This window comes from Setaria italica, chromosome V (genome assembly GCF_000263155.2).
Source record: "Setaria italica strain Yugu1 chromosome V, Setaria_italica_v2.0, whole genome shotgun sequence".
In the NCBI taxonomy this organism is placed as follows: Eukaryota; Viridiplantae; Streptophyta; class Magnoliopsida; order Poales; family Poaceae; genus Setaria; species Setaria italica.
This window is the reverse complement of record NC_028454.1, coordinates 12,154,612-12,175,166: the sequence shown is the minus strand read 5'-3', so window position 1 is coordinate 12,175,166 and position 20,555 is coordinate 12,154,612. Positions and strand designations below refer to the sequence as shown.

Sequence of the window (20,555 nt, the reverse complement as noted above, 5' to 3'; positions counted from 1 at the left end):
ATGATCTTGAACACCTCATTCTGTACTCGTTGTCTTTCTCTACTAGCTTCTGACTGTATGTGTGTTGTTATTTGCAATGCAGGGGAAGCAAGACTGGTATGGTCTGAAGGATGGATGGCCAAAATACATTGATGAACTGGACCGCATGTTCTGTGGAGTTGCAGTGATGGGAGAAACCTCCTTTGTGCCTGGGGTCAGCCGCCAAATTAACTTCATTAGTAGCGGCGAATAAGAAGATGAAGATGCTGACTGTGGCACCCCTCAGAGCTGTGCGACCCCAGTCAGCAGTGGAAGCAAGAGGAGCTCCAGCAGCATCCGCAGCACAGCAACAAGCCCTAGCAAGAAGACCAAGGGCGCAGCTGTTCGGAACATGAACAACAACATGACAAGGTTCAACTCCAGTTATGATCATAGGACATCAGTGATCGAAAGGGCGTATTTGGATAAGAAGAAGGAGTTTGAAGAAGAAAAGGAGAAGAAGAAACAACAACAGGATGCTAGGAAACAAGAACAGAAACTAGTTACAGATTCAGCGACAGAGCTTAGAGTGCACCTGATGGAAGGACAACTCTGGAATGGTGTGATCAAGATCTGCATGCATGACGATCTACGCAATATCTTCCTGTGCACACCTGTTGAAGCAAGGCTCTCCATGATCAAGCAATATGCCGCTACGGTCTAAAACCAGACCCTACCATCCATGCATTGCACCTAGATGTGACTTTAGTTGGCATGATGGCCTATGTCTTTTGTGTGTGCTTGTCATGACGTGTAGTTGAATTAAGTTGTGTTGGTTATTATTTATGTTGTGATGATGAACATATGATGAACTATGTCAGGAAGCGCTAACTTACAAGCATGGTTGTTGAATTTAGTTACGTTGCTTATTATTTGTTAAACTGATTGTCTCTGTGTGAGATCAATGGATGTTTGAATGGAGGTAGAAGGCTTTAGTACTGTGGCTACCAAATGAATTCTACTTACTGTTTCTGTGTTTTTTTGCAATAGGCAGGATGTTCAAGCTCATGTTGGTGCACAAGTTGGAGCTCCAGTGGAAAAGATCCAGTGGAAGAGGTGGACGTGCAGGATGACTGGTGGGAAGAATTCTGGAAAATGCTGGTAGAAGACGATGATGAAGCACCATTTATTTATGGTACGTATGGCTATGCTATTCATCTGGACAAGTATTGCAATAGAGGACCGTATAGGAATCCAGCATTGACTGGGGAGCAATGGGTACTTAACAAGCTTGCCAATGAATCATCCTGCTACACCATATTTAGGATGACCCCACACATGTTTCATAGGCTGCATGATTTGTTGACATCTGAGTATGGACTCACAGCATCAAACAAATCTAGCACTATTGAGGCTCTAGGAATGTTCCTTTAGATATGTGGGGCACCACAATCAGTTAGGCAAGCAGAGGACAGATTTGAGAGATCACTAGCCACTGTGCATAGCCTATTTTACAAAGTCCTCAATTGTATGGTAGACCTATCTGCCGACATCATTAAACCTCGGGACCCAAACTTTAGAACAATGCATCCCAGGCTGCAAAACAATCAGTTCTACCTTGAATTCAAGGGTTGCATAGGAGCAATAGATGGCACTCACATTCCTGTGGTTGTGCCAAGTGAAAAGTTTATGCAGCACATGTGTAGGAAGGGCAAGACAACCCAGAATGTCATGGCTGCTTGTGACTTCAATATGGTCTTTACTTTTGTCCTTGCTGGGTGGCCTGGTTCAGTGCATGACATGAGGGTGTTTGACGATGCAATCACAAATTACAGAGACTGCTTCCCAAAGCCACCTAGAGGTACACACAACAAAACTAGGTCATTACTGTTTTCTAATTGAAGCATTGTAAACTTACAAGTACTTACTGCTGGTGTAGAGAAGTACTACTTGGTGGACTCGAGGTATGCAAACCGCACCGGCTTCCTGGCTCCTTACCGGCAGACCAAGTATCACATCCAAGACTTTCAAAACGCGCCCGAACCACAAGGTATGAAGGAGATATTCAACTTTGCACATTCATCTCTTAGAAATGTGATCGAAAGGGCGTTTGGAGTGTTGAAAATGAAGTGACGCATATTGTTGGACATCCCGGCCTATTCACAAGAAACACAGACATGTATTATATGTGCATGCATGTCGTTGCACAACTTCATTAGGATTAATGGTGACTTTGATAGTCACTTTGGTATAGTGGACAACAACATAAACTATGTGCCTGTTGAAGGCACTCAGGATTAGCCGGAAACAGTACCTGCGCCAGAGAGTGCGGACATGGCAAGCACGAATGCATTTCGAGACATGCTTGCTGAACATTTGTTTTCTAGATCTTGAATACTTTGTGATTGAGGACATGTAATTGTTTATGTACTTTGTGAGGATCTGTAACAATTTTCGGCGGATTTGAATATGTAATAATTTGCGGTGCACTTGAGAATATTTTCCTTGATGTTTTGTTTTTGAAAATGCAATAAATTGTGTAGACATTAGAGTTGTTCATGCGTTTTTGCATGACAACATGCATGGGCCATGCAACCATGCAGAATTGGTGGTATTAATGATGCTAAACAGTGAATTGCAAAGTTTGTAGAGGCCAAATTTGGGACATGCAGAATTTGGCACAGTTGCAAAGTTAGGGTGAACAGTAAATGTAAAGTTGGGAGGTGCAAAATTGGGCAACTAAACAGGACCTAGTACACTCCGATAAAGCACAGTAACAGTAATAAGTGTGCACGTGATTGGCCTGATTCTCACGTCATATATGCAGTCTCCCAAGTAAGCCAGTGATGCTGCCTGTAGAGCGATTGGGTTTTCTTCACCTCTGGTAGCGGTGCCAACCACCATTTCTCAAAGCCCATATATGTGCTCTTCTTTACTCCTCCTGTATCAACCAAACCAATCAAAGATCAAACTTCAAGCTTATGGTAAGGAATAATTGTAAAAGACACTATCAACAGGTCAACACAATTGTCTAGTTAGTTCCCATCATGTTTTGCTGAGGGGAGTGGCACGTAAGATTTACAAGGTCACATAAGAAGATTTACAAGGTCTTTCTCTTCTGCAGAGGTGCAACTTGGGGAGAGTTGTTGGAAATGCTATCTATTGTTCAGCAGGCTAATGCTGGGGGCACGAGGTTATTGGTGGACTGAACCAAACAGGAAGTACCTAACACATTGTTCTATAATCTGATTAGTTTGAGCGTATGGCAAATACTCATATGCAAGAACCTGCATTGAGTGAGGGCCATGAAAATACTGACCATGTAAATTTTTAACTAAAAGATTGCCCAATTGCTAGAAATCCAGGGATAGAGGCCTGGTGCTGATCTAAGCTGGTGTTCCCAGCGGTTATGGGGTTAACCCCTTTGTTGTTCCAGACCTGTATAACTATTTCTGCTATCACAGTGCCTATAAAAAATTCAGCCAATCAACTTCTATTCTCACTTCTCAATGGTACAATCCGCCTGTCACACTTTCATCTCAAACTCAACACTGTAGGTAGCTCTATGCGATAGCATTTACGAAAGCTTCAGGCGGCCAGGCAAAGCGTCGAGCACATGGTGAGGACACGAGACGGTATCTATACCCTAGCTGGAGCGCACAAAGAGGTCAGTGTGAGTCGGAGGAGGCGGGCGGGGCGGGGTCGTCGGGGTCGCCAGCCGCTTGGCTTTCGCCTCGGAGGGCTTGGGCACGGCCACGGTGGCGGCGCCCGGGTTCATGTCACAGTAGGCAAATGGCGTGTCTGCTGCCGGAGCAGTGCAGAGTAGTATAGAGATCTCGTGCTAGGGCGGGCCCTGAGCGAAGGATGAGTCTTTGCGCTTCCGGCTGGAAGGGGACATGGGGATCGGGGAGGACGGGCAACGGCAGTGCCCGCCGCCGGTGGACGGCAGGAGCCGGAGCCATCCGAATCAGGGGGCTCTGAAAATATATATTTCCAAATTTTACAAAAGGATTCTGATCCGGATCGCGACTATTAATCGCGACTATTAATCGCGATCGAACCAAGAAGCTTTATAAAAATATCCGATCCTATTTTAAAAAATACTCTTAATTTGCATCGCGACCAATAATCACGATCCAAAAGTGGGTTTTATGAAATTATTCAATCCATAATTTAAAAAAGTTCCTATTTTAGATCGCGATTCGCGATCAAACCAAGGTCTTGTTCGTAAATATTCGGTCCGGCGCCGGAGAACGAGCTGTGCCGCCGGCGACCTCCGCTAGCCCCGGCCCATCCACCCCACGCGAGCCTCCTTCTAGATTCACTGGCCAATCCGTTCCTCGGCATCCCCGCGCATGCCGCTCACGGTCCACATTTCTCCGGAGTTGCTGCCCCTCGGCGGCGGCGGCGCGTCGGGAGCTTGATGCCCTGATTCAGGTTGGCGACTTGCGGCGGATGACGCGGATTCGCGGCCCGCGCACTTGCACAGCTGCAGAGCTGCTTCCGTCTTTCCGTGTGCTTCGGATAAGTATCATGCAAGCCCCTGAGCTCGCTCGCTGATCGCTGCCGGTTCCGGCCGTTCGCCGATCAATGGCGTGATGAGCCACCGGCGGCGGCGGGAACCAGAGTGCTCTGAAATCCTTCGGAATGGTGACGGGTTCGGGGGCGTCTAGCATGCGACATTTGTTAGGCTTTGAATCAAAAGTGAGGCCCCGGCATGCTGATGGAAGAGAACAACGTAGAAGAAGGAACACCAGCGGCTTCGTTCGATCATGAACATTTGGGCCACAAGCAAATAGGTTGTGCATAAAACCGACATGTTACCCAGGCTACTGCCTCAGAATCTCAGCACTCACAACTTACTTTGTCAAGAGGAATTGCAGGAAAACATTAAGACGTGTATATTTTGTTTGAGAGAAATTTTCAGTGGTTTTGTGAACAGATTCACACGAAGCCGTTTATTTCCTACATGAATTTATGTCGATTACAACACTACAAATTGAGCCTTAATTCTATTTGCCTTTCACCAGCCCCAATCTGGAAATTCTTTGCCATAGCAAACTATCCTAGTCACAAGCCCCAGATCCTCCCCAACATTCAAGTCGGCATACTGTCCAGTGTATGTGCGCGTCTCATCAATCATATTGCTCCATTCGCTTGCCGATGATTCCAGCCTCACTATTGGATCCTAATATGCCGCAAGCCAGGCATTCTCATGTCAGTCGTTGAGCTCCATGAGAAATCCCTGGGCAGCAGTGCAGGTGATAGTTCATTACACCTCAGAATTGTTCACTGCGTAGCAGGTTGCTGAGCTTGGGTAGTAATGGGGGTTGTTTTCCTGCCAAAGATCATTGGTTAGTAAGAGCAGATTCTCTCAGAAAACTTCAGACAGATTATAGAACTACAGATGAAGAATGCTTTACTGGAAACTTGAGCGCAGCTCCTCGGCAATATGTTGTGAAGAGGCACCACTTGTGAAGCCTAATTGAAACATCAGTTGCTCTAACCGCTTGAAATTTGTGAGGTAAAGGTATCCAATCTAACAGAAAATGGCACCAACAATGTGAGGATTAGTCCGTAATACTGAGAAGTAGAACACAAATTACAGCTTATAATGGAATAATACACAGTAGTAGAGTATCACGCACCAGTGTTTCAAGTGAAGATGCCCGATTGTAGACTGCAATTCCTGCACGCTTCCTGGTGCGAGTTTTGCTGCTAACAATATTCCTCCCCCAACGAAGTATGTCCCTACAAAATGCGATCAATATGGTAACTCAAAGTACATCTTGAAGGTTCATTATTGAACAGACTCGAGGCTCAGGCTAGAGAGAGTGAAGAGATACAACATTTTCCAAAAAACATAAATGAGAACTTGGAAATACCCATGCTAGTCTTGACAAATGGCAAAGCACTAACATTCAATATAACCGCAATCATACATTTTAAGACTGCTGACTACAGAACAGCATTTCCCTATAGAAATTATATTGCAGGTAGAGTTGCACGAATTTGTATAACATTAGAATGTTTGCTTCACCTTTCTTCTTGAGTTAGAAAATCCTCTCCAAGAAGCTTGTTCAACAAAAGATCCTAAAGCAAGGAAAAAGGAAATTGTAATGACAAGGTTTCTGAACAACATATCATGATGCAAAGCATGCTATATTTAAAAGGCTGAACTGGAAAACAACAAATGGAAATGAATAGTTTTTTCAGTATTCTGGAATTCTAACCATATAACCACAAGTTTGTAAATGGAACATCATATAGGAAAGAAGATACATCAATAACCCATGATACACATGCTTGCTTAACATTAGATGTTACTTTTACCACATCATAATGACTAACAGTAACATATGTGGAGATTAGGCAATGAAAAAAAGAAGCAAACCCAGACCTGTGACTCACACTTCACAACATCCATCACGCGTTTGTTGTACTCATTGATGCTCAGAGGTGGAAAGAAGAAGTGCCTCCGAGCATAAAGCTATACACATAAAGAGAAAGAATCAGATCTTCTACAGATAGCAAGCATGAATTCGATTACTAGTACACTTCTATAAGCACAGTAACAATATTTGTGCACGTGATTGGCCTGATTCTCACTTCATATATGCAGTCTCCCAAGTAAGCCAGTGATGCCGCGCTGTAGAGCGATCGGGGTTTCTTCACCTCTGGGGGTGGTGGCAACCACCATTTCTCAAAGCCCATATATGTGCTCTTCTTTTCTCCTGTATCAACCAAAGTAATCATAGATCAAACTGGAAGCTTATGGTGAGGAATGATGGCAAAAGAGACACACTATTAACAGTTCGACGCATTGGATTAGTTAGTTCTCATCACTCTTTTGCAGAGGGGATCTGATTAGTTCGGGCATATGCAGGATATACAAAGTGCTAAGAAACTGGCCATACTGAGAAGTGAGAACAAGGTGCCCACTAAACCTGCACTGAGTGGGGGTGTGACGAAAATTCTGACCATATGATTTTTTTACTACTAGATTGCCCAATTGCTAGTAGTTCATGGATAGAAGCCTGTGCTGATCTAAGCTGGTGCTCCCAGAAGTTATGGAGTTAACCCCTTTGTTGTTTCAGACCTACACAACTATTTCTCCTATCACAGTGTCCATAAAAAAATCCAGCCAATCAACTTCCATTCTCATGTCACAGTGGCACAATCCGCCTGTCACACTTCCATTTCAAACTCAACACTGCAGCTCATTAGCTCAATGCGATAGCATTTACGAAAGTGCTCATCAGTGTCTTCTTACTACAGCAGCAGGCAACAGAGAGAGCAAAAGCTTCAGGCGACAGGCGGCAAGGCAAAGCGTCGAGCACACGATGAGGACACGAGACGGTACCTTGACCCTCGCTGGAGCGTGCGAAGAGGTCGGCGTGGTTCGGAGCAGGCGGGCGGGGCGGGGTCGTCGGGGTCGCCGGCGGCTTGGCTTTCGCCTTGGAGGGCTTGGGCATGGCCACGGTGGCGGCGCCCGGGTTCATGTCCCAGGCGGCGCAGACGCGGAGGCGTGGGCGGGCGCGGGGGTGGTGCGTAGCCATGGTCATGGTCGCCGCCGCGGTCGCCATTGCCGCTGCTCGCGCTCGCACCGCCGTCGCGAGGCCGAGGTAGAATTCAGGATAACACACGGCCGTCAAGATCTTTTCCCCCAATTTTCTCCGCGGCACGCGCGGGCCCCACCTGCCAGTACGCAGGAACCAATACGTTTAGTAAGCGGGCTGGCGTGTTTCCTAGAATACGCCTTGTGGGCCGCAGCTCGGGCTCTTCTTGGACGCAAAAGAGGCCGCCATCGATTTCGTTCGGTTCAATTCGATTCACAACTCCACCTCCTCCACCTTCCACCATTTGCTTGCTCCTTCTAGAATCTTCGGAGCGCGAGCACGGCGCGACGCACCCGAACCAAACCCCACCGGCCACCGCCTCCCGGTCGCGGCTTCCCAATCGGTGCTGTACCTGTACCCTCCCGGCCTAAACCCTAGCCGTCCTTCACGGCGCCGGCGACCGCCGCCATGAGCCGCTTCGACGGCCGCGCCGCGGACCCGGGCTCCTACCGCGACCGCCGCAGGTAATTAACCGCCCCGGCCTCCGCCCGCGCCCGGGCTCTAACCCAGTAACCCGTAAGCCCTGGCCATGACTGTGGGGAGCTGATTGTGACTCCGCTTTGTGTTCCAGCGAGGGGGCGTTCGGGGGCGGATCAAGGGCGTTTGCGGCGCCGAGTAAAGCGGATGCTTCTGCGGCGGAGCTGGATGGGCTGCCACGGTTCGAGAAGAACTTCTACGTGGAGTCGCCCGCCGTGGCCGGCATGACAGAGGACGAGGTGGAGGCGTACCGCCGCCGCCGGGAGATCACCGTCGAGGGCCGCGATGTGCCCAAGCCCGTGCGCGAGTTCCGTGATGTTGGCTTCCCAGGTATGGTGCACTTGTTGTTTTCTGCAACCACTCTCAATTAGGTAAATCAGGAGGGGATGCAATTTTGTCCAATGCTTGACTAGAGGTGTGTGTTGTTATACCAATTCGAGTCAAACAATGGAAATATCATCTCTTAGTTGTGACACCAGACTCAGAGAACTTAAACTTATGCTACCACATGAGTAACATTAGTATTGAAGCAACTTTTCATTTCTAGCAAGCACTCAGAACCTAATAGGGCACTATGTTTAAGTATGTCCATGCCACACCACAGCAAATGCATATAAACAGAGTTATACAGTAGCATTTCAAGTTGTGTGTTATCATCAGAACTTTTGTTTAGACGAAGCCATCAATCACTGTGTGTTCCATTGAAATGAACTGTCTATGATTTAAAAAACTTCGAAGGCAAGTCTGACATGCACTGAATTTTAAACTCCTGCAGCCTTTGCTAACTTTACGGCATGTTCTAATGTCCTTGTCGACCTTTTGATTTCTGGCACCTCTTATGGAGCTGATTCTTCAACCGAAGGCACTTTCCCTTTATGTTATAATTCTCTGACTTGGTTTATTCAAGTATGTATTGGACTCTTGGCCTACAGGCGGACCCCTGTGATTATTTTATTTCTGTCTGGTGTTACACAAGCCATTGTAGAATCTGATGATTTGCCTGTAGGTGAAAGCGCAATGGAATATTTATGAGAAAAAAATATTGAAAATAATAGTGCTCAGTGTTGACAATACTGAGAAGTGGGAACTGAAGGATTCCTTGTTTCATTACATCTTGGAGTAGTAACAAGTTGAGAACACACATCTATCAAAGCAGTCTGACTTGAGGAAGCACCCGAATTGGATTCTGTGGAAATGGGGAACCTAGCTTGTACTAAATGTACCATTCGTAGTGTTGTAATTAGCTTGGTGCTTAGAACCTACCAGTGCTAATTAGCTTGTATGACTTCCCTTAGGCTCCGTTTGGATGTCAATATTGAAGGTCTTGGCATTGAATTGGGTCAAAGACCAAATCAGACTGGTATTGGTATTGAGTTACAATACCAAAACCATTGTTTGGATGTAGACGAAATTGCTAGATGGAATCAAGAAGCTAGCAAATACTAATTCGTGTTTGGATGCCCATACCATGGCATTTGACAATTGACCATCTTCTTCTCCTCCTCTCCACCTCAGCCATGCTAGCGGCGGCGCTCGCCCGCGCCACCAACGCCTCACCGGAGAAGACCGCCGTCATCGTCCGGGACGGAGCTCCCCCGCGCCGCCCACACCTCGCCGGAGGGGCACTAGAGCAGCACCGGAGAGGCACTGCATCTTCCCCTCCTCCTCTCCGCCGCACCCACGGGTCACGACCCAGCAGCCGCGAGAGAAGGATGCACGCGCTCCGGCCGCTGCTAACGCCTGCTTCCTTGCCGCTGCGCCGCCGCGAGGACTGAATGAAGGGGAGGAAACGAGGGGAAAGCCGGCCATGGGTGTAGGCGGAGGTGCTCAGGCTCTATTGGAGAGGCAGACTGGGTGGGAGATAGCTAAGGCCGGAAGAACAGACCTGTGCACTGCCATTGAGCTGCTGCTTTTCTTCAAGGGTGCAGAACTACAGATCTAGTCAAGGAAGCGCCAGCCATGAGGAAGAAAGAGGCAGCAGGGAGCTCCGACACGGCGGCCGAGAACCAGCGGAGGGAGTTCCCGGTGGTAGGACTTCGCCGAGGGTCGGTCGCTGGCGGGGAGGTGATCGCCGGAGAGGGAACTAGCCATGGCCCATGGGGCTCTTTTTTTGTTTTGAGGGGCAGGCAAAGGGAAGATTGCAGGATGAATTCAGCGCAATACGGAGGGTGCAAGGTCTGAATTGTTCGCGAGCGCATGCAGGAGAAACGAATACCACGCGGTATTCAGCGGCGTTTCCGTTTCCTAATTCACGTGACATCAAAACGGCAGCATTCGCGACCGCAAATTCCAATGCCCGATTCTACGCCTCAATGCTGACATCCAAACGGGGTGTTATCTATATTAGTTACTGTATTAAAGATATAGTACGTCTAGTTGTCCATGATAGGATCCTTTAAATCAGGCAGCACTCATTTGCATGTAGCAGTCAGTACACTTTTCTGCTATGGGACCTTCATATTTGCATATTTATATATTTCAAGGTTGACCTTAGTGTCTCCGCGTCCATTTTTCAGAATATGTGTTGCAAGAAATCACGAAAGCTGGCTTTGTGGAACCTACTCCTATCCAATCTCAAGGTTGGCCAATGGCACTTAGGGGTCGTGACCTTATTGGCATTGCAGAGACAGGATCAGGGAAAACTCTTGCTTACCTTTTACCTGCCATTGTTCATGTGAATGCTCAGCCTATTCTTGGTAAGAATATGTTGCACTGATGCTTTTCCTTCTCAATCATCTTTTGGGAACATCTTGGCAAAACTCCTGACTATTTATACATCCATTTTTGTTGAAGCTCCTGGTGATGGTCCAATCGTCTTGGTGTTAGCTCCTACACGTGAACTTGCTGTTCAGATACAGCAAGAGGCAACCAAATTTGGTGCATCATCAAAGATAAAAAGTACTTGCATCTATGGTGGTGTGCCAAAAGGTCCACAAGTTCGTGATCTTCAAAAAGGTGATTGCTTTCTTCCTCTGCATGAAGGAAACTTTGTTGGTCTCTAGGTTAAGCTTTGATTGTATTGTGATCTGCTGTTTGCTTGTGGTTTCTTCTTTGGGCATATCACGAAATCTTAATGTAGATGCATGGCTGAGGTGCGAGTGAGTTTTTGTGGATCTGAAATTGGATGAAAATTTCAGCATTACCTGGATTTTAATAAACTTGTGTTCATTCTTTTGTTTGTGCCAGGTGTCGAAATTGTTATAGCCACACCAGGACGACTAATTGATATGATAGAATCACATCATACAAACTTGCGAAGGGTCACATATCTTGTTTTAGATGAAGCTGATCGGATGCTAGACATGGGCTTTGAACCTCAAATTAAGAAAATTGTTTCTCAGGTAATACCTCTTTCTTTTTCTACTAAATGAAATGTTGCATTCGTAATGGTTCCCCTGTCCCTGTAAATGTACATGCAAATCAATGCTCTGATACTTCGTTTGCTGTATGTTTCAGTATCTTGCGCTTTTGTCAGTATCTGGATAAAAGTAGTAATCATGTTGAGGGTGCCTGAGTAGCTTCATTTATCTATGGAAAAACAATTATGACTGTTTTATGTGATGCCAAAACTTCATCTGTTATTACAGATTCGTCCAGATCGCCAAACACTTTACTGGAGTGCTACCTGGCCAAAGGAAGTTGAGCAGCTAGCAAGGAATTTCCTTTTTGACCCATACAAGGTACATCTATAGCCCACACAACATTTTGTATTGCATTTTTTTTCATTTCTACTGCATGCCAACACAACTGAATTTAATGTGATGCAGGTCACTATTGGTTCTGAAGAATTGAAGGCTAATCACGCCATCGTGCAGCATGTGGAGATATTATCTGAGAGTCAGAAGTATAACAAGTAGGATTTGCACAACTTCTTTTTCCATTTCCCACACATCACTCAAACAATGTCTTAACCATACTTTTATCTGTGTAAGGCTGGTTAATCTATTGGAGGATATAATGGACGGCAGCCGAATTTTAATATTTATGGACACAAAGAAGGGATGCGATCAGATTACTAGACAGCTTCGAATGGATGGTTGGCCTGCTTTGTCTATCCATGGTGACAAGAGCCAAGCAGAACGCGATTGGGTCCTTTCTGAATTTAAGTCAGGCAAAAGTCCTATTATGACAGCCACTGATGTCGCTGCTCGAGGCTTAGGTATGCAGAACTACTTTTAGATGTGATAAATGTCATGTTTCTGGAGGAATTGATACATATTTATTGCCCATGGGAAACAGATGTCAAGGATGTAAAGTATGTCATTAACTATGACTTTCCGGGGTCACTTGAAGATTATGTTCATCGTATTGGTCGGACTGGCAGAGCCGGTGCAAAAGGAACAGCTTACACCTTTTTCACTGCAGCTAATGCCAGATTTGCCAAGGAACTTATTAATATTCTGGAAGAAGCTGGACAAAAAGTTAGCTCTGAATTAGCTGCTATGGGACGTGGTGCACCACCCCCTTCTTCAGGTAAGTTGCTATTGGAACAGTCTACTTCTAGTTTTGCCAAATGTAGGTGTGATATTCCTGAGGTGGTGTTGATTCATGCATCATCTGAACGAGTTGACATATTCGCATTCTGCAGGTTACCGTGATAGATATAGGGGGTATGGTGGTGGCCGATCATGGAGTTGACATTCAAATACTTAGTTGAAGCTAAGAGTAATTCTTTACTTATGTTTGTGGATGGCTATGTTGTCCTGGCTCCTTGAACGTTTTGATTAATATTCAGTAAAGATGGATTCATAGACTCTTGGATACTGACTTGTCTCAATACTAGAAATTTGGCACAATATGATGCATTTAATTTCATTAAATTTTTCCATATAGTTTTAAGATGGGTGGCATTGTCTCAGTTTTGTTTTTCTGTCTGTCAGCATAGGACCTCTTTATCTTCTATTAAAGAGCACAAATAAAATTGAAATGAAGGTCATTCTGTGGAAAAAATTTGTTGAAGACATCAATTCAACCTTGATCTCGTGCCCTTCTTTTAACTCTTCCCTTTGGTTGTAGAACAATGGGGATCAGTTTAACATACTATGTAGTTTTGCAATGAAACATCTTTGATCCACATCTTTTTTTTTCCAGCCTCCATTTTCTTTCCATATCGTGTTCGTCAGATCTCAAATAGATTGGTTTCCTGGCACCATAGAATTTTGCCCATTTCTGTGCATCAAGTTGACAGGCCATGCACACCTTAATAGGATAGTACTTGTAGGTTGTCTGGTACAGCGAGGAGGGTATGTTATGGTCACATCTTCTATGATGATATTCTGAAGTTTTTTCTGTTCTCCATGAAATATGCTGTGGCCGTGAACATGCTTCCTGCTGGACTGCCATACAGGTCATCAATTTGCTGTCTGCCCAGCATAGGATGCTTTTTTGACATACCACTTTCACTTAGTTACTTCAATGCAGCCTAATTCAATGTTCGTCTCTGAAATTGCAGTCTGAAATTAATAGCTCTGTTATGTCATGTGGTTCCCTTTGTAGTGGTTGCTATTGACATATCCACATCTTGCTTAGTACGGTTTTCAGCTTCTTGCCAGCTTTTTCTGTACCATAAGTACTAACCCGAGCGCAAGTGGTAAGGGAGGATCTGGCAGAAGAATAGAAGATGGATTTGTGGTCATCACTGCTGTTGGGTATCTAATACATCTGTCAGTTGGAGCTATCTGCCATGCTACCTAGAAACTGAATTTTGTTTGCACAAAGATACTCGTTCAGTGGTGGGTTGCAGTGTGGTCCATGGATGCTTGTTTAGAACCCGTCTGCATGATTGCGTAAATTTTATCACTGCCTATTGTTATTTGTATTTGAATGATATGATACCATTTGTTTACAATTTTCTTATTATATGAAATAGACCTTGCCACCACCTCTAGTGAGTCTAAACTTGTTTCCTAAACTGTATGGCTACTTCAAAAGAGTTGATTTTTGGCTACTCCACCTCGTACAGATTGGCTTGTTCTATATGGTGTATTGTTGTTTGCTTGTCTTCCATATTCTGTGTGGTATCTGGAATTTTCCTTGCATGTTTTTTATTTGGTCTTTCATCGCTGGTATTTACAGGATGGACTCACATAAGGTCTTTTTTGATCTTCAATATGCTAGGCATGCACATGTTTACCGGGCAACCATCCTTTGTACTTGCAAGACAACCATTGTTCTTCAGTACACTGTGAATATTCTAGGTCTGCTGTTCACCTGATGCGGAGCACATGCTATTTTGCCAGTGATCTAGCTCAAGCTTTCTGCAGATAATTTCGTTGCTCCATTGACACTGTATGTGAGCTAAGCATTACCCCTAGCAGTGTTGCAACAATCGTCTTGTAATGTTTGAGATCCTATCTCCCGGAAATGAAGGCCACCCAAGCATGCGGGCATGCATGTTTTTTTGTTATGCCATTTGTACGATATGGATCAGTAACATCAGAAGTTAGCGCAAGGACGATAACAAAAAAGCATACGAATTTTTTTTTTAAAAAAAAGCAAAGTTGCGCAAAAAAAATATTAGCGAATCACCCGCATCATTGAAAAAAGTAGTGATGCAACGTCAAAATCAAATTCTGCATTATCAACAAACTAAATCAAATGTGTTTTCGCAAAAGAAAAGAAAATCAAATGGGCCGGTGTATGATCTGTTAGGCGACGCGCAAAAAATACGAATGCATTTTTTTTTCCTCCAAGAAACAGCAAAGGCGACGCAGAACCCACCAGGACCACGCACACGGCAGACGGCACCACGCGAGCGAAACTAGCACAGCAGCGAAGCGGCGGCGGCGGCGATGGGAGGTGAGACCACGGGTGCCGGCGGCGGGGGGTTCCGCGCGCGGATGGAGCACTACCTGTACAGTGGAGAGAAGAAGCACGTCCTCGCCGGGATCGCCATCTTCGCCGCCGTCTTCGGCGTCCCCTGGTACTTCATGACCCGAGGCAAGTCAAACCCTTTCCCTCACTGCCCCTAAAAGGCTAAAACCCTAACCCTATTCCATTCCTCACAGTGTTACGATGAATTCCTCCGAATTCGAATTATTGGTTAAGTTCGCTTACGCTAGGGTCCTATTCTGCACTTCGTTGTGACGCGCGGCTCATTCATGACAAGACATTGCAATTTCGGGCTTAGCTCGATTTGTACTGTTCTTTGTCAATCTCTGTTTCTTCGAATGGATCTGCACTCTCCAGGGTAATAAGATCTACGGTTTTGTTCCCTAAAGTGGCAAATGCCATTGTCTTTTACGAGCTGATCGAAAGGGGTTGTATTGAGGGTTTAACATAGAGATTCATTTGTGATTTGTGCTTGTTTAGTTAATTTTATTGCATTCTTTTGGAACCTGTAAATGAATTTATGCTGTTTAGATGCTTGAGGGTTTGGGGTTTTGTTCATTAGCTCCGTGCTTGGGTAATTGTCCAGAACAAGGTGAAATTAGGCCTAAGAAATGCCCATCTGCTCGCGTGTGTGATTCCTAAACCTTCTACCTTTCATGGTTTCTATGCAAAATCGTAAGCTTAAAGAGCAGTATGTATTTATCTCCAGTGTTAGGCGGCAGAGCTTGCAATATTGGGTTTACTGAAGAAAGTTAGGTAGTCATTCTGTACCCTTATTTGTTGACATAGAAGTTGTTTTTTGCATTGTAGTTTGCTAACAGTTGAAAAGAAAATGGATCTCTTTAGCTTCACAAAGAGACAATTTAGCGGAATAAATGTAGTCTGAACTATGTCCTGATAATATGGCCTAATTCTTCCATCACATCATGGTAAATGTTGTAGTTTTGGAGGCTCACATTTGACGTTTTAGTGTACTAGACTGCCTGAACATATGGTCATGTGGAAGTTTTTTTTTAAAAAAAACTAATTTTAACATTTCCATCTTAAAAGTATAGATGATTGTTTCTGTGTATCTTATTGATTAGAGTTTTTTTTGTTTGACTGCACGTATTCTAAAGTGGCGTATGTTTGGAGGGAGGAGTTATAAGTACAGGAGGTTTGATACTCTTGATAGGATTTTATTATAGATTGGTAAATGTTTCCATTGGGCCTGTGTCTGATGTTATTTTTGAACTTGCCCATAATTGTACACAGTTTCTGATGGCAAGCTAGTGGGCCTTCAGTTCAATCGTATGCTAAATTGATAATTAATTATACAAAACAATTGACAGTCCACAGATTAAGGCAAACTTTGTTAGGATCATGTTGCACGGGTCTTAGATATCCAAGTAAGTAAATCGTTTTGTTAACCTTAGTACTGCAAAACTGTTGCCTTAGTTCCAAATTGGATAATTATGCCAAACTTGTACCTTGTGAAAGAGGCGCCCAAAAGGCTTGGCTTGTGAAAAAGGCTTCCAAATGGCATGGCTTGAACAAGGCCAAATGGCACTGTTCTTGGAGGAGAGATGCACAGCCTTTGCTTTCAAGTAATTCCGATGAACCTCTTCTTGAACAGGCCTAGCAAAGTTGAACTAACAGATAAGCTGATAGATGTACTCATGTACTAATGCAATTAACTTGCTCGTCTAAGAAGTATCCCAATGCAACAACTCATCTCCATTGGGTTTTGTCTCACTGATCTTGTTCCTTACTTGAACGTGAACACTCACATATGACTATTGTGTCATTTTGTGCTCTGGTCTGACTGGACCTATGTCCACATTAAAAATGACTCACTGCATTCTGGATTACCTGGATTTTTTTTTCTCGAATAAGCAGGAGAACTGTGTATCATTGTATTAATAGAAGAGAAAGGAGTCATACAGAGACCCAAACACACACACACACACACACACACACACACACACACACACAGAGAGAGAGAGAGAGAGAGAGAGAGAGAGAGAGAGACGCACCCACTTACTGACTGAAACTAATCACCTATGACAGAGATGAAAGACCTGACCAACAAACCCTCTAACCAACCTCCTGAGCTGTGTGCAGGGACAGACCCTTAGCACCAGCTAAAGACCAAAGAAGGGCTTCCTCCCGAGCAAGGTTTAAAACCGTAGACAGTCTAGGAGAAGCTCCATTGAATACACAGTCATTTCGATGCTTCCAGATGGTCCAGGCGCCTAGTATGATGAGGGAATTCAATCCCTTTCTCGCATCTTCGCTTACTGTCAAGATCGCCTTGTCCCACCAGGCATCAAAAGAGGAGTCGACCGGCGATTACCTGGATCATAGTATAGACAAATGATGACTGCACATTGATACAGCTTACTTGTTCTAAAAATATTTTTGAAGCTGGTACCATCACATTTATTTTAATGGCATTCTTGAGTTGGTTCTATCATCTACTATCTGTTGATCGTTAGATCACCGGTAAATATGTTCTAAATCGTGTGATCTATCCATTGTAGGAGCAAAGCATCAATCTCACCAAGATTACATGGAAAAAGCTAACAAGGCGAGGTCGGAGAGGCTTTCTTCTGGACAGCCATCGGCGCTGAAAGAATGAAGCAGTAGTACCCATCCTGGTTCCTGACGTCTAGAGATCAGCATACTCCTGTTTTGTTTGTAATCAGAGGATTTTAGTCTGTTTTGAAATAAGCAGATATCTTTCTTATCTCACTAGATGTAGAAACCAAGAATTGGCGCAACATGTTACCAGGAATTTTGTCTACTGGAGCCTCCATTACCATTTGTGCTGTTTGCAAGGACATGGCCCATACAGAACTCATGCAGTATTTGCACCTGTTTCATAGTATTTCAGCTAAATTTCCGTAACATGTTGAGTTGTTCGCGGTTGAAACCTGAGGTGAAAGTCTTGACTGGGCTCAGGGGCCTCAAGAGACCCAGACTAAACGCCGGCAACAAATCTTTCCATTCCCGTGTACAGGCTGCAGATATTTCGTGGCACTGTTGGTTCTGCATTGCCCACGTCGCGCATTACCCAGAGGATGGAGGCAGAACAGCAAAGGCCCAGGACAGAGATTGTAGCTGCAGCCACTGTTGGACCCGCATCATTGATATTTTGCCAAGAGGGTACACGTACCAGTTCTGCATTTCATCGTGGGGTGAGATGAGATGAGAACAGAGAAGGTTCCAATAGCATGAGAACACGCAGATGCACATGCCAGATGCATAGTAGCATGAGTGGGCACATTGGAAATTGTCAAGAATTCCTCAATTGGACTTTGTGCAACTGGCAACGCATACTTGGGACACATCGAGTTGAACAAGACGAACATGGCTGCCTTTGCCTCATGAGAATAGGTTATGCTTCCATCAAAAGAAAAAAAAGGAATTGGTGATGTTAGAATGGTTGGCAACTTGAGCCGCAATTCTTCAGTGCCATACGCCATACGTCCTATAAAGGATCCAGTGCATTTACCCTTTCCTACCCTGGAGAGGCATGGCAAATTTTTTTTTTTTTTTTTTTTTGCAGGTGCAGCATGGAGGACTCGAGGAGCAGGAAGGAATCAAGAGGATCAAACAAAGGCAAAGCTGGGCTGGATGGAGTTCCCAAGGAACTCAGCAGTGTCCATCCATCCATCAATCCAATCCAATCCATCCATTTCTTTTCATCTCTCTCCTGCTGTACCCCCTGCTTGGACCTCTCTCTCTAGGCCCTATATAAGTATATACTTGTCTTCCCCCTGCCCAAAGCCACGCAGAAGCATGCAGGTGCAGTCGTGCAGATGCAGTCGCAGGCAGGGGCATGCCCACCACAGCACAGCCCCAGAGACAAAGCTTTCCAATGGTCAAAGTCCTGTCAGCACACACTAGGAGTCTAGGACCCATTCCTTTTATCACAAATCCAGCACACCACTAATCTTTAACCCATTTCATTTTAGCCGGGCCTTGTGGACCATCCCAAATCCCAATCCCTGCCTTGCTTGTGGCACATTTCATATAATAATAATACACTCTATAACAAATCTACAATTAACACCATGCATATGCATCAGGAGATGGTCTTTGATGGGCCATGGCTATAGTATAATACTGTACTGATACTACTCTTATCTTAGTACTAATTAATTAAACATTAGCAGTGTACTTCCTGGCAGATCAAGCTTCCTAACCCTTCCTCTTCCTCTCTTCTCTTCTGTACACCTCCACATCCAAACGCATAGCAATGTGGAGCCGCAACGCGTTTCGCCTAGAGACCCATGGATCAATGTCTCTAGATGTTGTTGCCATATGTTTATCTTCAAGCCAAGGGTCCTCCACTGTTGCTGTTTGAGGAGCCTATATGATGATAGATGGTGCTTGCAGAATGATTTGATCCGGGGTGCTAGTGAGAGCCGTCCTTGGTGGTGACCCTGATGGGCATGCCTCGCTTCAGCCGCACGGTTGGGAAGTTGACGATGTGGTCCTCCTCGGCCACCCACCTACAACAACAAAGAGCAGAAGCCGCAGGGGCATCAATTCAATGCCATCCTCCATCGTCCTAGCAACAAAGAACAACACGATGCTGATGCCGATGCCACGCATGATGATCGGTCGCCATGAAAACGACCTGTGCTAGCTGCTTGTGTACCCACAACAGCATGAGTGCATCCATCTCTCAAGTTTCGATTGGCTCTCGTTGACAACTTGCGTGCTCAAAAATTGAATACTACCTCCGTTTGTTTATATATGACACCGGCTTGCTCAAAATTAAGCTGATCAACGTCATATATAAATGAACAGAGGGAGTAGGTTTATGGTGCATACTAAGGGCCTGTTTGGCAACCACCTATTAAAGTTTAACACCCGTCACATCGGATGTTTGGATGCTAATTAGGAGTATTAAATATAGGCTAATTATAAAACTAATTGCACAGATGGAGTATAATTCGCGAGACGAATCTATTAAGCCTAATTAGTCCATGATTTGACAATGTGGTGCTACAGTAACCATTTGCTAATGATGGATTAATTAGGCTTAATAGATTTATCTCGCGAATTAACACAGGGTTCTGCAATTAGTTTTATAATTAGCTCATGTTTAGTTCTCCTAATTAGCATCCGAACATCCGATGTGACACTGTTAAAATTTAACACCTCGTATCCAAACACCCCCTAACTCAAATGCACTTTTGAGTTCCGTTCAAAAGTTGAAGAAAAACAGGGGTGGGTGTGAATTTGTTCCAGAGCCCTCTTTCTTATCCACAAACCAGTCAGCACAGTAGAATACAAAAAAGGGGGACAAACCATATCTCGAAAGCCATTTTTAAATTCGAAACCGGAGCAAGCAGCAGCAGTGGTACTAGGGCCATATGTTTATGGCTTTTATGCTTTTCGACAGCACGTCGAGGCACTGACTGACTGACCGATCGGTCAAACAACAAAGCGTCAAACTGACGACGCGTGCATATTTTATTCCGGACCAGCGGGCACAAAGAAGCATGTCACCGATCTGACGAGCTCGAGCGGTCGAGCCCATCTGATCTGGAATTCTGGATGGACGACGACGTGTTGGGTTGGGTTGGGTTGAGAGCAAGGAAATCCTCTGCTCAAGATGAAACTGTGCTATGCCACACCGAGCCCGGCCTGCAGGCAAAGGACTGAGGCGTGCAG

The 20,555-nt window shown here is 44.9% G+C and overlaps 4 protein-coding genes across 6 annotated transcripts in view; 2 read left to right on the top strand and 2 right to left on the bottom strand.

Moving 5' to 3' along the window:
- Positions 1 to 4,835: 4,835 nt before the first annotated feature.
- LOC101769090 (mini-ribonuclease 3) lies at positions 4,836 to 7,607 on the bottom strand. Its single transcript, XM_012845815.2, has 7 exons — positions 7,322 to 7,607; positions 6,568 to 6,692; positions 6,359 to 6,448; positions 5,999 to 6,051; positions 5,607 to 5,709; positions 5,382 to 5,497; positions 4,836 to 5,296 (listed from the first exon to the last, which is right to left on the bottom strand). The coding sequence occupies exons 1-7, from the start codon at positions 7,542 to 7,544 to the stop codon at positions 5,248 to 5,250; spliced, it is 759 nt and encodes a 252-aa protein (XP_012701269.1). The 5' UTR covers positions 7,545 to 7,607; the 3' UTR covers positions 4,836 to 5,247.
- A 155-nt stretch (positions 7,608 to 7,762) lies between these two features.
- On the top strand, positions 7,763 to 14,460 carry LOC101768408 (DEAD-box ATP-dependent RNA helicase 20). 3 transcript variants are annotated; one of them, XM_012846582.3, is made up of 11 exons: positions 7,763 to 8,041; positions 8,149 to 8,384; positions 10,571 to 10,750; positions 10,848 to 11,009; positions 11,241 to 11,395; positions 11,642 to 11,734; positions 11,822 to 11,907; positions 11,987 to 12,213; positions 12,294 to 12,527; positions 12,643 to 12,719; positions 14,172 to 14,460. In XM_012846582.3, exons 1-10 carry the CDS (start codon positions 7,986 to 7,988, stop codon positions 12,690 to 12,692), a joined length of 1,479 nt encoding a protein of 492 aa, XP_012702036.1. In that variant the 5' UTR covers positions 7,763 to 7,985; the 3' UTR covers positions 12,693 to 12,719; positions 14,172 to 14,460. The 3 variants fall into 3 exon arrangements, with proteins under 3 accessions (XP_012702036.1, XP_022682630.1, XP_004968530.1); XM_022826895.1 differs by having other exon boundaries at positions 14,130 to 14,460; XM_004968473.3 differs by lacking the exon at positions 14,172 to 14,460 and having other exon boundaries at positions 7,764 to 8,041; positions 12,643 to 12,886.
- Positions 14,461 to 14,752: 292 nt separating this feature from the next.
- On the top strand, positions 14,753 to 17,774 carry LOC101768011. The gene is made up of 2 exons (XM_004968471.3): positions 14,753 to 14,993; positions 17,408 to 17,774. The coding sequence occupies exons 1-2, from the start codon at positions 14,846 to 14,848 to the stop codon at positions 17,503 to 17,505; spliced, it is 246 nt and encodes an 81-aa protein (XP_004968528.1). The 5' UTR covers positions 14,753 to 14,845; the 3' UTR covers positions 17,506 to 17,774.
- Positions 17,775 to 18,819: 1,045 nt separating this feature from the next.
- Positions 18,820 to 20,555, bottom strand: part of LOC101767613 (cytochrome P450 90D2) — a 6,843-nt gene continuing 5,107 nt past the window's right edge. The window contains exon 7 of the mRNA XM_004968470.4: positions 18,820 to 19,384. Coding sequence (XP_004968527.1) covers positions 19,288 to 19,384 — 97 coding nt within the window. The 3' untranslated portion in view covers positions 18,820 to 19,287. The remainder of the gene's footprint in view (positions 19,385 to 20,555) is intronic.